Source organism: Scyliorhinus torazame, chromosome 17, assembly GCF_047496885.1.
Source record: "Scyliorhinus torazame isolate Kashiwa2021f chromosome 17, sScyTor2.1, whole genome shotgun sequence".
Classification (NCBI taxonomy): domain Eukaryota; kingdom Metazoa; phylum Chordata; class Chondrichthyes; order Carcharhiniformes; family Scyliorhinidae; genus Scyliorhinus; species Scyliorhinus torazame.
The window spans coordinates 79,415,441-79,436,904 of NC_092723.1; the positions used below are offsets into that span (position 1 = coordinate 79,415,441).

The 21,464-nt window shown below is 48.1% G+C and overlaps 1 protein-coding gene across 1 annotated transcript in view; it reads left to right on the forward strand.

Moving 5' to 3' along the window:
- The window catches only part of LOC140393968 (uncharacterized), a 505,220-nt gene that overhangs the window by 123,902 nt on the left and 359,854 nt on the right, over nucleotides 1-21,464 (forward strand). Inside the window, exons 7-12 of the mRNA XM_072480674.1 lie at nucleotides 1,354-1,449; nucleotides 2,017-2,201; nucleotides 3,102-3,257; nucleotides 5,495-5,552; nucleotides 11,564-11,622; nucleotides 12,974-13,193. Coding sequence (XP_072336775.1) covers nucleotides 1,354-1,449; nucleotides 2,017-2,201; nucleotides 3,102-3,257; nucleotides 5,495-5,552; nucleotides 11,564-11,622; nucleotides 12,974-13,193 — 774 coding nt within the window. The remainder of the gene's footprint in view (nucleotides 1-1,353; nucleotides 1,450-2,016; nucleotides 2,202-3,101; nucleotides 3,258-5,494; nucleotides 5,553-11,563; nucleotides 11,623-12,973; nucleotides 13,194-21,464) is intronic.

Consider the following 21,464-nt stretch of genomic DNA (forward strand, 5'->3'; position numbering starts at 1 on the left):
TGTGATTTACAAGGTGGTGGGGTTAACATTGCAGGGTAATTAGTGATTCAGTTGGGGTTTTCCATCAAGCTGACAGCATTCTGCTCACCCAGCCTGCTTTCCAATTGTGTTTTCAAATTATCAAACTGTACTGCTGAGATTTGAGCTCTCCTTCTTCACATTATTTATTTATTTTTTAATTCATTTATGGGATGTGGGCATCGCTTGTTAGGCCAGCATTTATTGCCCATCCTGAGTTGCCCTTCAGAAGGTGGTGATGAGTGTCCTTCTTGAACCACTGCAGTCCCTGAGGCATAGGTACACCCAATGTGCTGTTCGGGAGGGAGTTCCAGGATTTTGCCCCAGCGGCAGTAAAGGAACAGCGATATATTTCCAAGTCGGGTGAGTGACTTGAAGGGGACCCTCCAGGTGATGGGTTCCCAGGTATCTGCTGCTCTTGTCCTTTTAGACAGTAGTGGTCATGAGTTTGGAAGGTGCTGCTCAAGGAGCCCTGGCGAGTAAATGCAGTGCATCTTGTGGTACATATGGCTGCTACTGTGCATCGGTGGTGGAGGGATTTGAAGAGGTAGATTTAGATATAGAGATAGATTTAGGTATAAACCTATATACTAGGTTTAAATAAAACCTAAGGGTTAACATGAGTTCCTGCTTGCAGAGGTTAGTGGCTTTTCATAGAAACGCCATTGGTATGGCAACAGATAAAACTCCCGAGGACTTGTAGTTTCGGCAAAGGATTCCAACCCATAAAGTTAATTGGTACCAGGCAGCTGCCACTCATGTGATCATCATAGAACCCAGGACAATGGAAAGGAGTCTGGGGGCTACAGCTCAGGTGTGTACTTAATCTAATAACTGTCTGGAAGCTTGTACGTAAGTAGAGGCAGCTATGTGTCTGCCGATATTATAATATGTATGTGCCTTGATTATGATTGGTAACTATACTCATGTGTAATGCATTATGTAATCCTAATTATTAATTGTGAGTGGGCATAGATAATTTTTGAACAAATGTATTCTTTTGATTGGTGTATGTTAATTACTTCAGATAACGGGGAAAAGTGTAATTGACCTGTATTTTCTGTGCTCGGGGTGCTGGCAAGTCATCGAGTGATGGCTCAGCTCCCTTGCTACAGCTTGCAATAAATGTTTCAGCTGAACTTCAACTCTTAAGTATCATCTGGACAGTTGAAGAGTGATGTACACTATCGTTGAATAACTACCGGTGAAACTCCTACAACAGATTGAATGTTTGTGTTTATTAGTCCAGCAGCATAGCCCCGAGACTGCTGTAACACTGAATATACAGGTAACATTCACTCCCCCTAATGTCACATTTCTCTCTGTCTGTTTAAGAATATTGCGAAGCTCTACGCACAAAGCCAGGAATTGCAAAAAGAGTTAGACAGCAAACAGGAGGAAGTGCAAAATCTGGTGCAGGCACAGGCACAGGTAAGACAGATGTGTTCCCCAGGTGCTGCTCACCTGATACATGTTAAATAATCTCCTCCACAGTGATTGTGCTTTTTGTTTTATAACCCAGCAAATGTTAGACTCTGGTCCGGGATCATAATACAGGATTATGGGGAACAGAGAGGAAAACGAAGTTAAGGCTACAATCAGATCAGCCAAGATCTTATTGAAAGGCAGAGCAGGCTTGATGGGCCGAATGGCCCACTTCTGCTCCTGTTTCTTATGAGACACAGAAAGGGTACGACTCAGATATGGGAAAATCAGAATAATACTTTCAGATATACCCATAGTCATGGGGGCATGGGATCTAGGCTTATGGAGAGTAATATAGGTGACAGGAATCCTCTATTATCTATTGGGTGAACAACAGTTAAACAGGTGTAAGAATGCTGTTTGACACCAGGGGATTGGGTAATTTCTGGAACAATGGGATGTATTGTGATGAAGGGATTTATTCACCAGAAACCATTGTGATCCCAAGATCTAAGATCATGTGTAGCTATTCCCGGGATTATTATCACAGGTATACATGTTTCTCCCTCCCAGTTACGGGCGGAGCTTGTCTCTCTGCGCAGTAAACAGGACGAGGCCGTCACTGAGATCGAGAGCCTCAAACTGACCAATCGGGAGCAGGAGACCCGGCTGCAGCAGATCCAACAGGAGCTTCAGGAGGCCCAGGATCGGCTGGTGGCTCAACAGGAGGAAGCAGCTCAGCGAGAGGAGAAAGAAGGGTAAGAGACTCTGTACACACCCCTCACACACTGTGTACACACCCACACACATACACTGTGTACACACACTCATACACTATGTACACACCCCTCACACACTGTGTACACACCCACACACATACACTGTGTACACAACCTGTGTACTGTGTACACACTCATACACTGTGTACACACCACTCACACACTGTGTACACACCCCACACACACTGTGTACACACCTCTCACACGCTGTGTGCACACCCCTCACACGCTGTGTGCACACCCCTCACACGCTGTGTGCACACCCATCACACGCTGTGTACACACCCCTCACGCTGTGTACACACCTCTCACACGCTGTGTACACACCTCTCACACGCTGTGTGCACACCCCTCACACGCTGTGTGCACACCCCTCACACGCTGTGTGCACACCCATCACAGTTGTGTACACACCCCTCACACGCTGTGTGCACACCCCTCACACGCTGTGTACACACCCCTCACACGCTGTGTACACACCCCTCACACGCTGTGTGCACACCCCTCACACGCTGTGTGCACACCCATCACAGTTGTGTACACACCCCTCACACGCTGTGTACACACCCCTCACACGCTGTGCACACACCCCTCACACGCTGTGTACACAACCTGGTGTACACACTCATACATTGTTCACATACCCATACACTATGTGCGCATCCATATACTGTGTATACATCAATACACTGTGTACACACCCATACACTGTGTACACACCCATACACTGTGTACACACCCATACACTGTGTACACACCCATACACTGTATCCACATCCATACACTGTATACACATCCATACACTGCACAAACGCAGACACTGTGTACACACCCATACAGTGTTTCTACACCCAGAAACTGTGTACGCTCCCTGCGCAGTAAACGGGACGAGGCCGTCACTGAGATTGAGAGCCTCAAACTGACCAATCAGGAGCAGGAGACACGGCTGCAGCAGATCCAACAGGAGCTTCAGGAGGCCCAGGATCGGCTGGTGGCTCAACAGGAGGAAGCAGCTCAGCGAGAGGAGAAAGAAGGGTAAGAGACTCTGTACACACCCCTCACACACTGTGTACACACCCACACTCATACACTGTGTACACACACTCATACACTATGTACACACCCCTCACACACTGTGTACACACCCACACTCATACACTGTGTACACAACCTGTGTACTGTGTACACACCCATACACTGTGTACACACCCCTCACACACTGTGTACACACCCCTCACACACTGTGTACACACCCCTCACACACTGTGTACACACCCTCACACACTGTGTACACACCCCTCACACACTGTGTACACACCTCTCACACACTGTGTACACACCCCTCACACACTGTGTACACACCCCTCACACACTGTGTACACACCCCTCACACACTGTGTACACACCCACACTCATACACTGTGTACATACTCATACACTGTGTACACACCCCTCACACACTGTGTACACACCCCTCACACACTGTGTACACACCCCTCACACACTGTGTACACACCTCTCACACACTGTGTACACACCTCTCACACACTGTGTACACACCCCTCACACACTGTGTACACACCCCTCACACACTGTGTACACATCCCTCACACGCTGTGTACACACCCCTCACACGCTGTGTACACACCCCTCACGCTGTGTACACACCCCTCACACACTGTGTACACACCCACACTCATACACTGTGTACATACTCATACACTGTGTACACACCCCTCACACACTGTGTACACACCCCTCACACACTGTGTACACATCCCTCACACGCTGTGTACACACCCCTCACACGCTGTGTACACACCCTTCACACGCTGTGTACACACCCCTCACGCTGTGTACACACCCCTCACACACTGTGTACACATCCACACTCATACACTGTGTACATACTCATACACTGTGTACACACCCCTCACACACTGTGTACACACCCCTCACACACTGTGTACACACCCCTCACACACTGTGTACACACCCCTCACACACAGTGTACACACCCCTCACACACTGTGTACACATCCTGTGTACCGTGTACACACCCCTCACATGCTGTTTACACACCTCTCATGCTGTGTACACACCCCTCACACGCTGTGTACACACCCCTCACACACTGTGTGCACACCCCTCACACGCTGTGTGCACACCCCTCACACGCTGTGTGCACACCCCTCACACGCTGTGTGCACACCCCTCACACGCTGTGTGCACACCCCTCACACGCTGTGTGCACGCCCCTCACACGCTGTGTGCACGCCCCTCACACGCTGTGTGCACGCCCCTCACACGCTGTGTGCACGGCCCTCACACGCTGTGTACACACCCCTCACACGCTGTGTACACAACCTGGTGTACACACTCATACATTGTGCACATACACATACACTATGTGCGCATCCATATACTGTGTACATCAATACACTGTGTACATTCCCATACACTGCGTACACACCCATACCCTGTGTACACACCCATACACTGTATCCACATCCATACACTGTATACACATCCATACACTGCACAAACGCAGACACTGTGTACACACCCATACAGTGTTTCTACACCCAGAAACTGTACGCACCAATACACTGTGTACGCTCCCTGAACATTTTGTACACATGTTGCATACTATGTACACACCCAGACACTACATACTCACGCACAAATTGCATACATATCCATACACTGTGCACACATCCCTACACATTATACATACCCATAACTATATAAAAACCCAAGTAAACGCACTCCATTTCACTGTGTATAACCCTGAGACATTGTCTCCAAACCCTGCACACTGTGTACACACCCAGACACTATATGCACACCCATATACTGCATTCACATCCAAACACAATGTACGCATCCATACACAGTGATACACCGAGACACTATGTACACACACCACTGGCTCTGTACAGTACCTGAACAATGTGTACACACACCATCACTGTGTACACACTCCACTCTCTGAGTACACGCCCTGAACATTGTGTACACAACCCACAGTCAGCGTACACACCTTATTTCCACTGTATATGCCCTGCACATTACATGCACATCCACACATTGTGTACACAGGAACAGTATGAACAATAGGCATAGCCTCACACTGTTGGAGGGAATGACTGTGGTTCCTATTCCTGCAAGTCCCTGATGAACAGCGGGAATGGGGATGTGGGTGTGGGAAGCGGGCTGGAGGTGCCAGTGAGTGAGTCAAACTAACATTACCAATAATAAATGTATTACAGAGAGCAGGCCCAGCTGCCCAGCTGTGAGGGATTGTGTTCCAGTGAAACCGATCGACAGGTAATGAGGGATGAACATAATAGGTGAAAGTTTATCATTTTTGCGCAGAGTACTGGCTGAAGCGGGAAAACCAGTGGCCGTATGCTGGGTATGCGTGGAGCTCATTGGCTGCACTGTCAGCATTTCCTGCCAGATAATTGCGCATTTGGTGCAAACAAAATGGAGGCAGGGCATCCGGCTGCTGCAGGGGCAGTGCCAAGGGACAGTGCCAAAGTGCCAGGAGGCAGTGCCAAGGTGTCATGGGGCAACACAAGGGGCAATGCCAGGGTGCCTTGGGGCAGTTGCAGGGGCAATGCTAGGGGTCATTACCAGGCAGAGCGCAGGGAAATCTGGAAGCGAGATCTCACCGACGAGATTCTTGTTTTTTCTTTGCCTCTGGCGGGATTCTGCCACCACCCCGCCGTTTGTGCTTGCGGTCAATAATGCTAATTCAATAAATGCACTGCCTGTAAATCATTGGAAATGGATATGGACTTCCAGAAGCATTTAGTAAAACAAATTGGACGAGTCTATTGGCAAAATGTGAAGCTCATGGAATTGAGTTAAATGATTAATCCGTGGGGATTGACTGAGGGGCAGGCGACAGAGCGTAGGAAAGTATGTGATATGGCAGAATGTGACTAGAATCTGTATTAGAGCCTTAACTATCCACTGTATTAATTTGTGACATATCCAAGTTTTCCCAATGACACAAAGGGAGACCCTGTAAGCAGATAGAGAGGTAATGAGTCACAGTACAGGAGAGAGACAATTGGTTTCTCTCGCTTGGGGGGGCCTCAGGCTAGGAGGCAGGACACACGCCCATCAGCCAGAAAGGTAATTAAACCAAAGCCATGTTGTGATGTTGTGAACCACAGACTAGCTATCGGGTGAACTGAACTAACTGAGCTAACAGGAAGCAGCAAAGTGTTATTAATAAATGAAGTGAAAGAGCAAAGGTACAGCAAATAGATTTCCAAACAGCTAAGTATGAGGTCAACAACTTTGGACTGAGAGTTTTCCAGAGTTCTCTCCAGACGGTGAAAAGTGAAAAATGTCAGAGGACCAAATCGACTTGGGCGTCAAATATCCTGGACAGTTACAGGCAATAATCAAAAAGGCTGGACCACGTTTGTAGACGACTGGAATACAGAATCCCAGAAGGAGACCATTCGGCCCATCGTGTCTGTGCCAGCTTCCAGGCGAGCACCATGACTCAGTACCATTCCCCTGCCTTTTCCCCGTACCCCTGCACATTGGTTCTATTCAAATAATTATCGAATGCCCTCTTGAGTGCGTTAATTGAACCTGCGTCCACCACACTTCCAGTCAGTGCATTCCAGACCTGAACCACTTGTTGTGTGAACAAGTTTTTTCTCACATCACATTTGCTTCTATTCCAAATCACTTTAAATCTGTGTCCTCTTGTTCTTCATTCCTTGAGGAATGGGAACAGTTTCTTCCAATCTACTCTGTCGGCCGTACGGTAGCAGTGGGGTTCTCTGGCCCTGCCGGCAGTGCACCCCCACCCTTGGGTTTCCTGGCAGCATGTGGTGGCTTCAATGGGAATTCCATGGGACTGAAGTAGTGCCATGGACTTCAATGGAAGCAGTGATGTTCCAGTGCAATGGATTTTGGTCATTGTTGGGCTTCTAAAAGAAATGTGGTGCTAAGTGGAGGGGGTTTGACGGGTGAGTTCGGGAAATAGTGCTGTTGGGAGGGTTGAACCAGGATACAGTGACCCAAACTCTCCGGCTTTGGGGTTCTCTTTTCCCGCTGGCAATGTACCATCACCTGCAGGATTCCCAGCTGCGTGGGGTGGCTTCAATGGGAAGTCCATCTACCCTGCACATCTCTGGACAATAAGGGGCAATTTAGCATGGTCAATCCACCTTTGGACTGTGGGAGGAAACTGGAGCATCCAGAGGAAACCCACCCAGAGAAGTGCAAGCTCCACATGGACAGTCACCCAAGGCTGGAATTGAACCCGGGTCCCTGGAACTGTGAGGCAGCAGTGCTAACCACTGTGCCATCGTGCCACGCAGTATGAATGGAGCAGTGGAGTGAAGTGGATAAGGTTGGTGAGCTGCAGACACAGATAGCCACATGGGGATGAGATGTATGTGCAGTCCAAGCACTAAATGCGTTCCAATCACTTAGCGTGTGATTTCACTGCGCCTACCTCTCTTTGATGTGGTCAATGTTTATAAACATTGGGGTTTCACCGCTTAGACCACTAAAACATGAAAGGATATGAATGGATCAAAGCTGCAAATGTTTTTTATGAGCTGTCAATCACAGACCATAAGTGGAAAGCAATGAATGGCTTGCAGATAGTGGATCTGTGGGAACCAAATGCAGGCACAGAATGATCTCTGTCGAGAAATGGACTATGGATCTGAAAGGTAAGTATTACAGCTGTGATAGTTCCCTCTGCCCCTGTCTGGACTGCTCTCTAGCTTCCAGGCAGGAGTTCCTTTTCTGGAGTGGGGTGGGATGGTCTGTGTGGGAGAGTGTCTGTGTGTGGGTTGGTCTGTGGAGGGGGTTCCTTTAGACAGGGGGCCCCTGTGGGGTTCCTCCTATTACAGTGGTCCCTGTTGGCGGTGGGGGAAAGTGGTGGAGGGGGAAAGTGGGGGGGAGAAAGTGGGGGGGGGGGAAAGTGGGGTGGGAAGTGGGGGGGGGTGGGGTGGGGGAGTGGGTGGGGTGGGGGGGTGGGGGTGGGGTGGGGGGGGGAGCCCTTGGATGGTCTGTACCAGAGTGTCCCTGGCGAGATGGACCTTGCAGTTGCCCACCGCAAAGTCCACCACGACAGGGCCATGCTTGTAGAGACCACAACTGATCCACGCCCACGGGGACCGGAGAATCATGGGAGGCCGGAGCATAGGCGCCGGGCCCGCTAAAGAGATGCCAATGATCATTAGGACCTGTTTGCATTTATTTACATCCCCCCCACCAGCGCGCATCGTAGACCTCGTTGGCCCCACCAACGGAGGGTCGGAGCATGGCGTTTGGATTGGCACCCGGTGTTGATCCTGATTTTCCCCGATGCCCAATTCTCCGTTCAATCAGGGAATGTATTCCAGGCGTCCTGGGGAAGGAGAATCCGACCCCTTGTTTCCAAGGAGCTGGGACCAATGTCTTTCTGGGTGGTGTGCTAATGCCAGTGGGGAAGGTTTGAACTAAGTAGAGGGGTGGGAACCAGGAAGTAACATTAGAGACAGAAGAATAAGCACTATGGTAAGAAACAGTAGGGTAAATGGTGGGATCAGAGTAAGAGAGAATGCAATAAAGTCTAAGTAACATTTATAGCACATACATGTATAAAACATGAAATGTGGTAAACAAGATTGGTGAATGGCAGGTATAAATATGGAAAACTGGGTCTAAAAAGGGCAAGAGTGGAAGCTGGACACAAGGTGTTCAGGAAAAATCATGAAGGAAACACAACTATATTGATTAAGGATGATATTATGGTGCTGGAGGAGAGGATGCCCCAGAAGGTTCAAGGGAAGTATCTATTTGGTTCGAGCAAAGAAACAATATAGATATAATTAGATGACTGGGTGTATTCCATACACAATCAACTAGTAGGAAAGATGTAGAGGGAGAAATTTGCAAGGAAATTTCAGAGGTTTATAAGTATTATAGAGTAGGTAAAATGGGGGACTTCACTTATCAGAATATAGACTGAGATAGTGGTAGTGAAAAGGGCAAAGAAGGGCAAGAGTTTCTAGAGTGTGTTTAGGAGAATTTTTGACAGTAATATAGTTCCATTCCAATGAGGACAGCACGGTAACACAGTGCATAGCACAGTTGCTTCACAGCTTGGGTCTCTGTCTGTGCGGAGTCTGCATGTTCCCATGTGTCTGCATGGGTTTCCTCCGGGTGCTCCGGTTTCCTCCCACAGTCCAAAGATGTGCAGGATTGGCCATGATAAATTGTCCTTGGTGTCCAAAAACGGGTGGGTGGGGTTACTGAGTTATGGGGATGGGGTGGGCTTAATTGGGGTGCTCTTTCCAAGGGCCGATGTGGACTCAATGGGCCAGATAGCCTCCTTCTGCACTGTAAATTCTATGATTCTATGCGGAAGGGGACATTTCAAGAGCTGGTTTGGGGAATGCGGTTGGTCAAGTGAATGAATTGTCAGTAAGGGAAGAGTGATCATAACACCATAATGTTTAGATTCGCTATGGAAAATGAAAAACAATCAAGAGTAAAAATAATGAATTGGGGGATGTGCAATTTCAATGGAATAAGAATAGATCTGTTCCAGATAAATTGAAATCAAATATTGGCAGGCAGTTTATGGCATAATGGGCAGCTCTTAAAGAGAAAATTGTTTGGGTAAAGTTGTAGTACACTCCCAAGAGGGAGAAAAGCTTGACAAACAAATACAGAGCTCCTGAGCTGAAGAAGGATTAGAGAATGAGCAGAAAGATGGTATGTATTGCAGATGACAGGTGAACAATACAATGGAAAACCAGGCTCAATAGAGAAAGTTCAGAGAGAAAGTGAAAAGGAAATATGAGCAACAAAGGGAAAGTATGAGAAGAAATTGGCAGCTAAGATAAAAGGAGATGTAAATGTTTTCTGAGAGAAGAAGTGATTGAGAGCCAGACATGTTCAAAATCATGTGGAGTCTGGACAGAGAAGGTACGCAACACAGTTCCTTTTGGTGTAAGTGTCGACATTTAAGGTGATTTGCAAAACAACCAATGGTGACATGAGGGAAAACCTTTTCTACACAGCAAGTGATGAGGATCTGGGATTCACTGTCTGAGAGTGTGGTGGAGGAACATTCAATTACGGCTTTCAAAGTGGAATTGGATAAGTACTTGAAGGGAAGAACATAGCAGGACTATGGAGGAAAAGGGGGTGGAGAATATAGGTATCTGGATTGCTCTTATAGAAGAGCCAATGTGGACTCAATGGACAGAATGGCCTCCTTTTGTGCTGTAACCATTTTATGATTCTATTCTTTTCTAGAAAGAGAGGAAAATTGTGGATTTTGAGGACCCGGTTCTAGATTTCTGACATTTTCTAAGTTTTCATATTCTTAACTTCTAATATAAATTGTATTGTTTGTGGAGAACATGACTTTAATCGTCTTGAATCTTGATAACGTGAGAGTTGTATGGCACAGAACAATTACTAAAGCATCATGGGTGCGATTCTCCGCTCCCACGACTAAGTGCCCACGCCGTCGTGAACGGCGTCGAGTTTCATGACGGCGCGAAACGGCCCCGATCGCGATCGATTCAAGGCCCGGAAATGGGCTAGGAGTGGGGCCGCCAGGAACTCGGGGGGCGTGTCGCGAAAGCAGCGTCGGAAGCGCGCGCCGGGCATCGGCGCCGTGTAAATGACGCGGCCGGCACCGCGTAACTGGCATCACCTGCGCATGCGCGGGTTGGCCGGCGCCAGCCGGTGTCACCCGTGCATGCGTGGTTGCCGTCCTCCCCGAGGCCGCCCCGCAAGACGATGTCGGATGGATCTTGCGGGGTGCGGAGGAAAGGAGATCCTCCTTCAGAGAGGCCGGCCCGCCGATCGGTGGGCACCGATCGCAGGCCAGACCCCATTTGAGGCCCCCCCCAATGCAGGAACCCCCCTCCCCCCCCCCCACCCCCCACAGGCCGTCCCCCCAACGTTCCCTCGCTGTTCCCGCCGGCAGCAACCAGGTGTGAACAGCGCTGGTGGGAACCCTTCATATTGGGCAGGCCGCTCGGCCCATCTGGGCCGGAGAATAGCGGGGATAGTGGAGAATCGCCATTTTGGGTGTCTCGGGCGATTCTCCGGCCTGCGCCGCGCAGAACATGAAGGGACCGTTCTCGCCGCTTGGGTGAATCGCGGGAGGGCGTCGGACCGGCGTGGAAAAATGGCGCGCCAGGCGATTCTCCCAACCGGCGCGGGAGCAGAGAATCGCGCCCATGTCTTTGAATGAGAATGACAGTCATCAGTGAGTGGTTGGTAACTGCAGATTAAGAGATTGCACGCTAGTTGTCTTATTTTTTATCATCAACGGTTTTCCATTTCAGAAAAAGGCCAGGCAGAGATGGGGTTCTGAACCCAGCCAGGGGGATGCAAGGTCAGAGGGGTAAGTGACTTATCTCTACCATCTAGAACCCTTCAGCCCCCACCACAACCCCACACCTTTCAACCCATGATTGTTGCATGAGTGAAGTTGTTCGATTGTAACTCATTCAAATTCATAGGAGCTTGAGGCCCTTGCTGTTGACACTTGTTATCTTCTGGCAGATAGTAACTGCGAAGCTACCCAACTACCAAAGGGAAACTTGAATCAATTGCCAGAATGATTTTGCAATTTGTGTATTATGAGAATTTTTCTAAAGTCAAGGTCGATAATTCTCAAACCAATTGTGATGATTTTATATTAAAATTAAGCATTTGTTAGAATAAAGAAAATAGCACTTAAGCACAAGAACACAGTTAACAGTACTTTTCAAAATCTCCTAAAGAGCTCAATTCCATTTTGATGGCAACAGTTCTCATAGATTTATATTTTGTAGCAAATTACAGTAAAATTACCACTCAATGCCCTGCTGCACTTAGGGTGCCCTCTGAAGGTGGCAGCAAACTGCTGTTCAAGTCTGGCTTCAACTCTGTCTTGTTCAAGATCCCACAGCCAGCACAACAACACGGTCTTTAATGTTCACTTAATCTGTTTTTCCCCTTTGATTGTGCACATTATTGTTTCTTACAATCCTTTAGAAGCGCCTATTCCCTGAATAGATTAACTCCCTTTTTTCACTTAGTTTATAAGTAAACGTACACTATATTGCCTCATCTATTTACAATCTACCAATTGTATATGTTCCTATTGAAATACACTAGCCAACTTCAAATCACTTCCTTTATTTGCCTTATGTAAATTCCTCTTCAAGCTCTCCCGGCTCTTTGTTCATCACCATTTCAAACCACTTGCCTTCACACCTCCTCTACTGATGTTTGACCATTGCAGTCTATCTGTCCCTCATTCAATTAAACCGACTGCACCCCCACAGACCTATGACAAATATGCCCCCAGTATATGACAAAATGACAATGATATTGCATAAAAAGAAAGAAAGATTAAGATCCCAATTTTCCTCACACTTTGCTCAATCTCAGCAGTACAAATTTTAATTGTTCCCCAATGTCCATAGCCTTTTCAGGGAGCGAGTTTCAGATTTTAACCATTTGTGTGGAAATGCACTTCCTGGTTCCACGCCTCTTCAGATTGGCTCTCATTTTAACATTACGTTCCTATTGATTCCCCCACCAATGTTTCTGTCTATCCACCCTGTCAAATTCTTTAAACACCTCAACACTCAACCTTCCAAAGCTCAAGGAAATACAAACCAATTTGCTATTTAAACGCTACTGACACGATTGCTGGCCCCAGCCTAATGCAGTGTCCTGTTGTTTTTTACATTATCATCATTCAGCAGGCTTCAGGGGAACTGGGAGAATACAGGCCACATGAGTCGCATCATCTCGATTGAAGAAGAACCTCTGCCACTGCAGGCTCGGGAGGATTCTGGGATACAAAGTTTGAGGGTTACCGGACAAGAGGTCGACATGAAGACTGTTAAGGATGGCGATGCGGTCTTTGAAGAAAAGGCAGAGGCTTTACTGAGTGATGGAGCAGCAGGCCTAACCCAAGAGGTAACCATTGCTGGCCAACTCCTTCCTCTTCAGTTAAACCAAAGCATAGGCCTCATTCTCCTCCTCATTATCCCACAGAAGCCTCAGCGATCAGCTGTTTGCCTAACCCTGACCTCTTCCTCGATATTATTCACTCCACCACTGGTGTCTGTGCCTTCAGCTGCCTTGTCCCTAAATTCTGGAATTAATAATAATAATAATCTTTATTGTCACAAGTAGGCTTACTTGTGCAAAGAGGTTACTGTGAAAAGTCCCTAGTCGCCATATTCCGGCACTTAATCGGGTACACAGAGGGAGAATTCAGAATGTCCAATTCACCTGATGTCTTTCGGGACTTGTGGGAGGAAACCGGAGCACACGGGGAGAACGTGCAGACTCCACACAAAGAACAAAGAACAAAGAAATGTACAGCACAGGAACAGGCCCTTCGGCCCTCCAAGCCCGTGCCGACCATGCTGCCCGACTAAACTACAATATTCTACACTTCCTGGGTCCGTATCCCTCTATTCCCATCCTATTCATGTATTTGTCAAGATGCCCCTTAAATGTCACTATCGTCCCTGCTTCCACCACCTCCTCCAGTAGCGAGTTCCAGGCACCCACTACCCTCTGCGTAAAAAACTTGCCTCGTACATCTACTCTAAACCTTGCGCCTCTCACCTTAAACCTATGCCCCCTAGTAATTGACCCCTCTACCCTGGGGAAAAGCCTCTGACTATCCACTCTGTCTATGCCCCTCATAATTTTGTAGACCTCTATCAGGTCTCCCCTCAACCTCCTTCGTTCCAGTGAGAACAAACCGAGTTTATTCAACCGCTCCTCATAGCTAATGCCCTCCATACCAGGCAACATTCTGGTAAATCTCTTCTGCACCCTCTCTAAAGCCTCCACATCCTTCTGGTAGTGTGGCGACCAGAATTGAACACTATACTCCAAGTGTGGCCTAACTAAGGTTCTATACAGCTGCAACATGACTTGCCAATTCTTATACTCAATGCCCCGGCCAATGAAGGCAAGCATGCCGTATGCCTTCTTGACTACCTTCTCCACCTGTGTTGCCCCTTTCAATGACCTGTGGACCTGTACTCCTAGATCTCTTTGACTTTCAATACTCTTGAGGGTTCTACCATTCACTGTATATTCCCTACCTGCATTAGACCTTCCAAAATGCATTACCTCACATTTGTCCGGATTAAACTCCATCTGCCATCTCTCCGCCCAAGTCTCCAAACAATCTAAATCCTGCTGTATCCTCTGACAGTCCTCATCGCTATCCGCCATTCCACCAACCTTTGTGTCGTCTGCAAACTTACTAATCAGACCAGTTACATTTTCCTCCAAATCATTTATATATACTACAAAGAGCAAAGGACCCAGCACTGATCCCTGTGGAACACCACTGGTCACAGCCCTCCAATTAGAAAAGCATCCTTCCATTGCTACTCTCTGCCTTCTATGGCCTAGCCAGTTCTGTATCCACCTTGCCAGCTCACCCCTGATCCCGTGTGACTTCACCTTTTCTACTAGTCTACCATGAGGGACCTTGTCAAAGGCCTTACTGAAGTCCATATAGACAACATCCACTGCCCTACCTGCATCAATCATCTTAGTGACCTCCTCGAAAAACTCGATCAAGTTAGTGAGACACGACCTCCCCTTCACAAAACCGTGCTGTCTCTCACTAATACGTCCATTTGCTTCCAAATGGGAGTAGGTCCTGTCTCGAAGAATTCTCTCCAGTAATTTCCCTACCACTGAAGTAAGGCTCACCGGCCTGTAGTTCCCGGGATTATCCTTGCTACCCTTCTTAAACAGAGGAACAACATTGGCTATTCTCCAGTCCTCCGGGACATCCCCTGAAGACAGCGAGGATCCAAAGATTTCTGTCAAGGCCTCAGCAATTTCCTCTCCAGCCTCCTTCAGTATTCTGGGGTAGATCCCATCAGGCCCTGGGGACTTATCTACCTTAATATTTTTTAAGACACCCAACACCTCTTCTTTTTGGATCTCAATGTGACCCAGGCTATCTACACACCCTTCTCCAGACTCAACATCTACCAATTTCTTCTCTTTGGTGAATACTGATGCAAAGTATTCATTTAGTACCTCGCCCATTTCCTCTGGCTCCACACATAGATTCCCTTGCCTATCCTTCAGTGGGCCAACCCTTTCCCTGGCTACCCTTTTGCTTTTTATGTACGTGTAAAAAGCCTTGGGATTTTCCTTAACCCTATTTGCCAATGACTTTTCGTGACCCCTTCTAGCCCTCCTGACTCCTTGCTTAAGTTCCTTCCTACTTTCCTTATATTCCACGCAGGCTTCGTCTGTTCCCAGCCTTTTAGCCCTGACAAATGCCTCCTTTTTCTTTTTGACGAGGCCTACAATATCTCTCGTCATCCAAGGTTCCCGAAAATTGCTGTATTTATCCTTCTTCCTCACAGGAACATGCCGGTCTTGAATTCCTTTCAACTGCCACTTGAAAGCCTCCCACATGTCAGATGTTGATTTGCCCTCAAACATCCGCCCCCAATCTATGTTCTTCAGTTCCCGCCTAATATTGTTATAATTAGCCTTCCCCCAATTTAGCACATTCATCCTAGGACCACTCTTATCCTTGTCCACCAGTACTTTAAAACTTACTGAATTGTGGTCACTGTTACCGAAATGCTCCCCTACTGAAACATCTACCACCTGGCCGGGCTCATTCCCCAATACCAGGTCCAGTACCGCCCCTTCCCTAGTTGGACTGTCTACATATTGTTTTAAGAAGCCCTCCTGGATGCTCCTTACAAACTCCGCCCCATCTAAGCCCCTGGCACTAAGTGAGTCCCAGTCAATATTGGGGAAGTTGAAGTCTCCCATCACCACAACCCTGTTGTTTTTACTCTTTTCCAAAATCTGTCTACCTATCTGCTCCTCTATCTCCCGCTGGCTGTTGGGAGGCCTGTAGTAAACCCCCAACATTGTGACTGCATCCTTCTTATTCCTGATCTCTACCCATATAGCCTCACTGCCCTCTGAGGTGTCCTCCCGCAATACAGCTGTGATATTCTCCCGAACCAGTAGCGCAACTCCGCCTCCCCTTTTACATCCCCCTCTATCCCGCCTGCAACATCTAAATCCTGGAACGTTTAGCTGCCAATCCTGCCCTTCCCTCAACCAGGTCTCTGTAATGGCAACAACATCATAGTTCCAAGTACTAATTCAAGCTCTAAGTTCATCTGCCTTACCCGTAATACTTCTTGCATTAAAACATATGCACTTCAGGCCACCAGACCCACTGTGTTCAGCAACTTCTCCCTGTCTGCTCTGCCTCAGAGCCACACTGTCCCTATTCCCTAGTTCTCCCTCAATGCTCTCACCTTCTGACCTATTGCTCCCGTGCCCACCCCCCTGCCATACTAGTTTAAACCCTCCCGTGTGACACAGACAGTGACCCAAGCCGGGAATCAAACAAGGATCCAGGACCTGTGGAGCAACAGTGCTACCCACTCTGTTACTGTGCCACGCATTCCTTCCCTAAATCTGCTGCCTCACTAACTTTACACTGACCTTTGTCACAGGTCCTAATTCTATCGCTCAGTTTTGATTTTTATGTTTGATAATCTGGGGGAGGCTTCCCAGTAGCAGACTGAGGGTTATTAGTATCTCCTCTCACTCAACCCAGCACTGGCAATTGGGATGTGATGGTTCCGACCATGGCAGCAAGCCATCTTGTGGAGGGGTTCCTGCTTTATGATGGTGGCCTGACAGCTGTGGCAGTGGGTGAATTGTTTGCAGAGAGAACCTCCATTTTGAGGAATTTGCGTGGTCTCCTGTCTGCCTCAGCTGTGCCTCCCTCTCCTGATGGAGTTGTTGGTCGGGTATCATCTATCAGCCCTCTAACTTGCCTGGTCCACCCACTAGGGGCTAGTTTAGCACAGTGGGCTAAACAGCTGGCTTGGAATGTAGAACAATGCCAGCACGCGGGTTCAGTTCCCGTACCGGCCTCCCCGAACAGGTGCCGGAATGTGGTGACGAGGGGCTTTTCACAGTAACTTCACTGAAGCTGACTTGTGACAATCAGCTATTATTATTATTATTATTATTATCCTTAACTGCATAGGGCTCTTGGGGGCCCTTCTTCATTATCAGGAATATGGTGAACGACCTGATGCCATGCACACTTCTGGATCCCTGGGCCAGTTTAGAGACCACAGAGAAAATCAGCTGACTGCGAGACAAAAAAATCTAAGGTGGCTGAAGGCAGACTGAGACACACAGAGAGAAAGAAGCAGAGAGAGAGAAAGAGGCAGAGAATGAAGAGAAAGAGGCAGAGAGACTGAGAGAAAGAGGCAGAGATTGAGAGAAAGAGGCAGAGACTGAGCGAAAGAGGCAGAGACTGAGAGAGAAAGAGGCAGAGACTGAGAGAGAAAGAGGCAGGGACTGAGAGAGAAAGAGGCAGAGACTGAGAGAGAGAGTCAGAGACTGAGAGAGAAAGAGGCAGAGACTGAGAGAAAGAGGCAGAGACTGAGAGAAAGAGGCAGAGACTGAGAGAAAGAGGCAGAGATTGAGAGAAAGAGGCAGAGACTGAGAGAGAAAGAGGCAGAGATTGAGAGATAAAGAGGCAGAGACTGAGATAAAGAGGCAGAGACTGAGATAAAGAGGCAGAGACTGAGAGAAAGAGGCAGAGACTGAGAGAAAGAGGCAGAGACTGAGAGAAAGAGGCAGAGACTGAGAGAGAAAGAGGCAGAGACTGAGAGAGAAAGAGGCAGAGACTGAGAGAAAGAGACAGAGACTGAGAGAAAGAGTCAGAGACTGAGAGAGAAAGAGGCAGAGACTGAGAGAAAGAGGCAGAGACTGAGAGAGAAAGAGGCAGAGACTGAGAGAAAGAGGCAGAGACTGAGAGAAAGAGGCAGAGACTGAGAGAAAGAGGCAGAGACTGAGAGAAAGAGGCAGAGACTGAGAGAAAGAGGCAGAGACTGAGAGCAAGAGGCAGAGACTGAGAGAAAGAGGCAGAGACTGAGAGAAAGAGGCAGATACTGACAGAGAAAGAGGCAGAGATTGAGAGAAAGAGGCAGAGACTGAGAGAGAAAGACGCAGAGACTGAGAGAGAATGAGGCAGAGATTGAGAGAAAGAGGCAGAGACTGAGAGGAAGAGGCAGAGACTGAGAGAAAGAGGCAGAGACTGAGAGAAAGAGGCAGAGACTGAGAGAAAGAGGCAGAGACTGAGAGAAAGAGGCAGAGACTGAGAGAAAGAGGCAGAGACTGAGAGAGAAAGAGGTAGAGACTGAGAGAAAGAGGCAGAGACTGAGACAAAGAGGCAGAGACTGAGACAAAGAGGCAGAGACTGAGACAAAGAGGCAGAGACTGAGAGAGAAAGAGGCAGAGACTGAGAGAAAGAGGCAGAGACTGAGACAAAGAGGCAGAGACTGAGAGAGAAAGAGGCAGAGACTGAGAGAAAGAGGCAGAGACTGAGAGAGAAAGAGGCAGAGATTGAGAGAAAGAGGCAGAGACTGAGAGAGAAAGAGGCAGAGATTGAGAGAGAAAGAGGCAGAGACTGAGAGAAAGAGGCAGATACTGAGAGAGAAAGAGGCAGAGACTGAGAGAAAGAGGCAGAGACTGAGAGAAAGAGGCAGAGACTGAGAGAAAGAGGCAGAGACTGAGAGAAAGAGGCAGAGACTGAGAGAGAAAGAGGCAGAGATTGAGAGAAAGAGGCAGAGACTGAGAGAAAGAGGCAGAGACTGAGAGAAAGAGGCAGAGACTGAGAGAGAAAGAGGCAGAGATTGAGAGAAAGAGGCAGAGACTGAGAGAGAAAGAGGCAGATACTGAGAGAGAAAGAGGCAGAGATTGAGAGAAAGAGGCAGAGACTGAGAGAAAGAGGCAGAGACTGAGAGAAAGAGGCAGAGACTGAGAGAGAAAGAGGCAGATAATGAGAGAGAAAGAGGCAGAGATTGAGAGAAAGAGGCAGAGACTGAGAGAGAAAGAGACTGAGAGAGAAAGAGGCAGCGACTGAGAGAGAAAGAGGCAGAGACAGAGAGAAAGAGGCAGAGGCTGAGAAAGAAAGAGGCAGAGACTGAGAGAGAAAGAGGCAGAGACAGAGAGAAAGAGGCAGAGACTGAGAAAGAAAGATGCAGAGACTGAGAGAAAGAGGCAGGTACTGAGAGAAAGAGGCAGAGACTGAGAGAGAAAGAGGCAGGTACTGAGAGAAAGAGGAAGGTACTGAGAGAAAGAGGCAGAGACTGAGAGAAAGAGGCAGAGACTGAGAGAGAAAGAGGCAGAGACTGAGAGAAAGAGGCAGAGACTGAGAGAGAAAGAGGCAGAGACTGAGAGAGAATGAGGCAGAGATTGAGAGAAAGAGGCAGAGACTGAGAGGAAGAGGCAGAGACTGAGAGAAAGAGGCAGAGACTGAGAGAAAGAGGCAGAGACTGAGAGAAAGAGGCAGAGACAGAGAAAGAGGCAGAGACAGAGAAAGAGGCAGAGACAGAGAGAAAGAGGCAGAGACTGAGAGAGAAAGAGGCAGAGACTGAGAGAAAGAGGCAGACACTGAGAGAAAGAGGCAGAGACTGAGAGAAAGAGGCAGAGACTGAGAGAAAGAGGCAGAGACTGAGAGAGAAAGAGGTAGAGACTGAGAGAAAGAGGCAGAGACTGAGACAAAGAGGCAGAGACTGAGAGAGAAAGAGGCAGAGACTGAGAGAAAGAGGCAGAGACTGAGAGAAAGAGGCAGAGACTGAGAGAGAAAGAGGCAGAGACTGAGAGAAAGAGGCAGAGACTGAGAGAGAAAGAGGCAGAGATTGAGAGAAAGAGGCAGAGACTGAGAGAGACAGAGGCAGAGATTGAGAGAGAAAGAGGCAGAAACTGAGAGAAAGAGGCAGATACTGAGAGAGAAAGAGGCAGAGACTGAGAGAAAGAGGCAGAGACTGAGAGAGAAAGAGGCAGAGATTGAGAGAAAGAGGCAGAGACTGAGAGAAAGAGGCAGAGACTGAGAGAAAGAGGCAGAGACTGAGAGAGAAAGAGGCAGAGATTGAGAGAAAGAGGCAGAGACTGAGAGAGAAAGAGGCAGATACTGAGAGAGAAAGAGGCAGAGATTGAGAGAAAGAGGCAGAGACTGAGAGAAAGAGGCAGAGACTGAGAGAAAGAGGCAGAGACTGAGAGAAAGAGGCAGAGACTGAGAGAGAAAGAGGCAGAGACTGAGACAGAAAGAGGCAGAGACTGAGAGAAAGAGGCAGAGACTGAGACAAAGAGGCAGAGACTGAGAGAGAAAGAGGCAGAGACTGGGAGAAAGAGGCAGAGACTGAGAGAGAAAGAGGCAGAGATTGAGAGAAAGAGGCAGAGACTGAGAGAGAAAGAGGCAGAGATTGAGAGAGAAAGAGGCAGAGACTGAGAGAAAGAGGCAGATACTGAGAGAGAAAGAGGCAGAGACTGAGAGAAAGAGGCAGAGACTGAGAGAAAGAGGCAGAGACTGAGAGAAAGAGGCAGAGACTGAGAGAAAGAGGCAGAGACTGAGAGAGAAAGAGGCAGAGATTGAGAGAAAGAGGCAGAGACTGAGAGAAAGAGGCAGAGACTGAGAGAAAGAGGCAGAGACTGAGAGAGAAAGAGGCAGAGATTGAGAGAAAGAGGCAGAGACTGAGAGAGAAAGAGGCAGATACTGAGAGAGAAAGAGGCAGAGATTGAGAGAAAGAGGCAGAGACTGAGAGAAAGAGGCAGAGACTGAGAGAAAGAGGCAGAGACTGAGAGAGAAAGAGGCAGATAATGAGAGAGAAAGAGGCAGAGATTGAGAGAAAGAGGCAGAGACTGAGAGAGAAAGAGACTGAGAGAGAAAGAGGCAGCGACTGAGAGAGAAAGAGGCAGAGACAGAGAAAGAGGCAGAGACAGAGAAAGAGGCAGAGACAGAGAGAAAGAGGCAGAGACTGAGAGAGAAAGAGGCAGAGACTGAGAGAAAGAGGCGGAGACTGAGAGAAAGAGGCAGAGACTGAGAGAGAAAGAGGTAGAGACTGAGAGAAAGAGGCAGAGACTGAGACAAAGAGGCAGAGACTGAGAGAGAAAGAGGCAGAGACTGAGAGAAAGAGGCAGAGACTGAGAGAGAAAGAGGCAGAGACTGAGAGAGAAAGAGGCAGAGATTGAGAGAAAGAGGCAGAGACTGAGAGAAAGAGGCAGAGACTGAGAGAGAAAGAGGCAGAGACTGAGAGAGAATGAGGCAGAGATTGAGAGAAAGAGGCAGAGACTGAGAGAAAGAGGCAGAGACAGAGAAAGAGGCAGAGACAGAGAAAGAGGCAGAGACAGAGAGAAAGA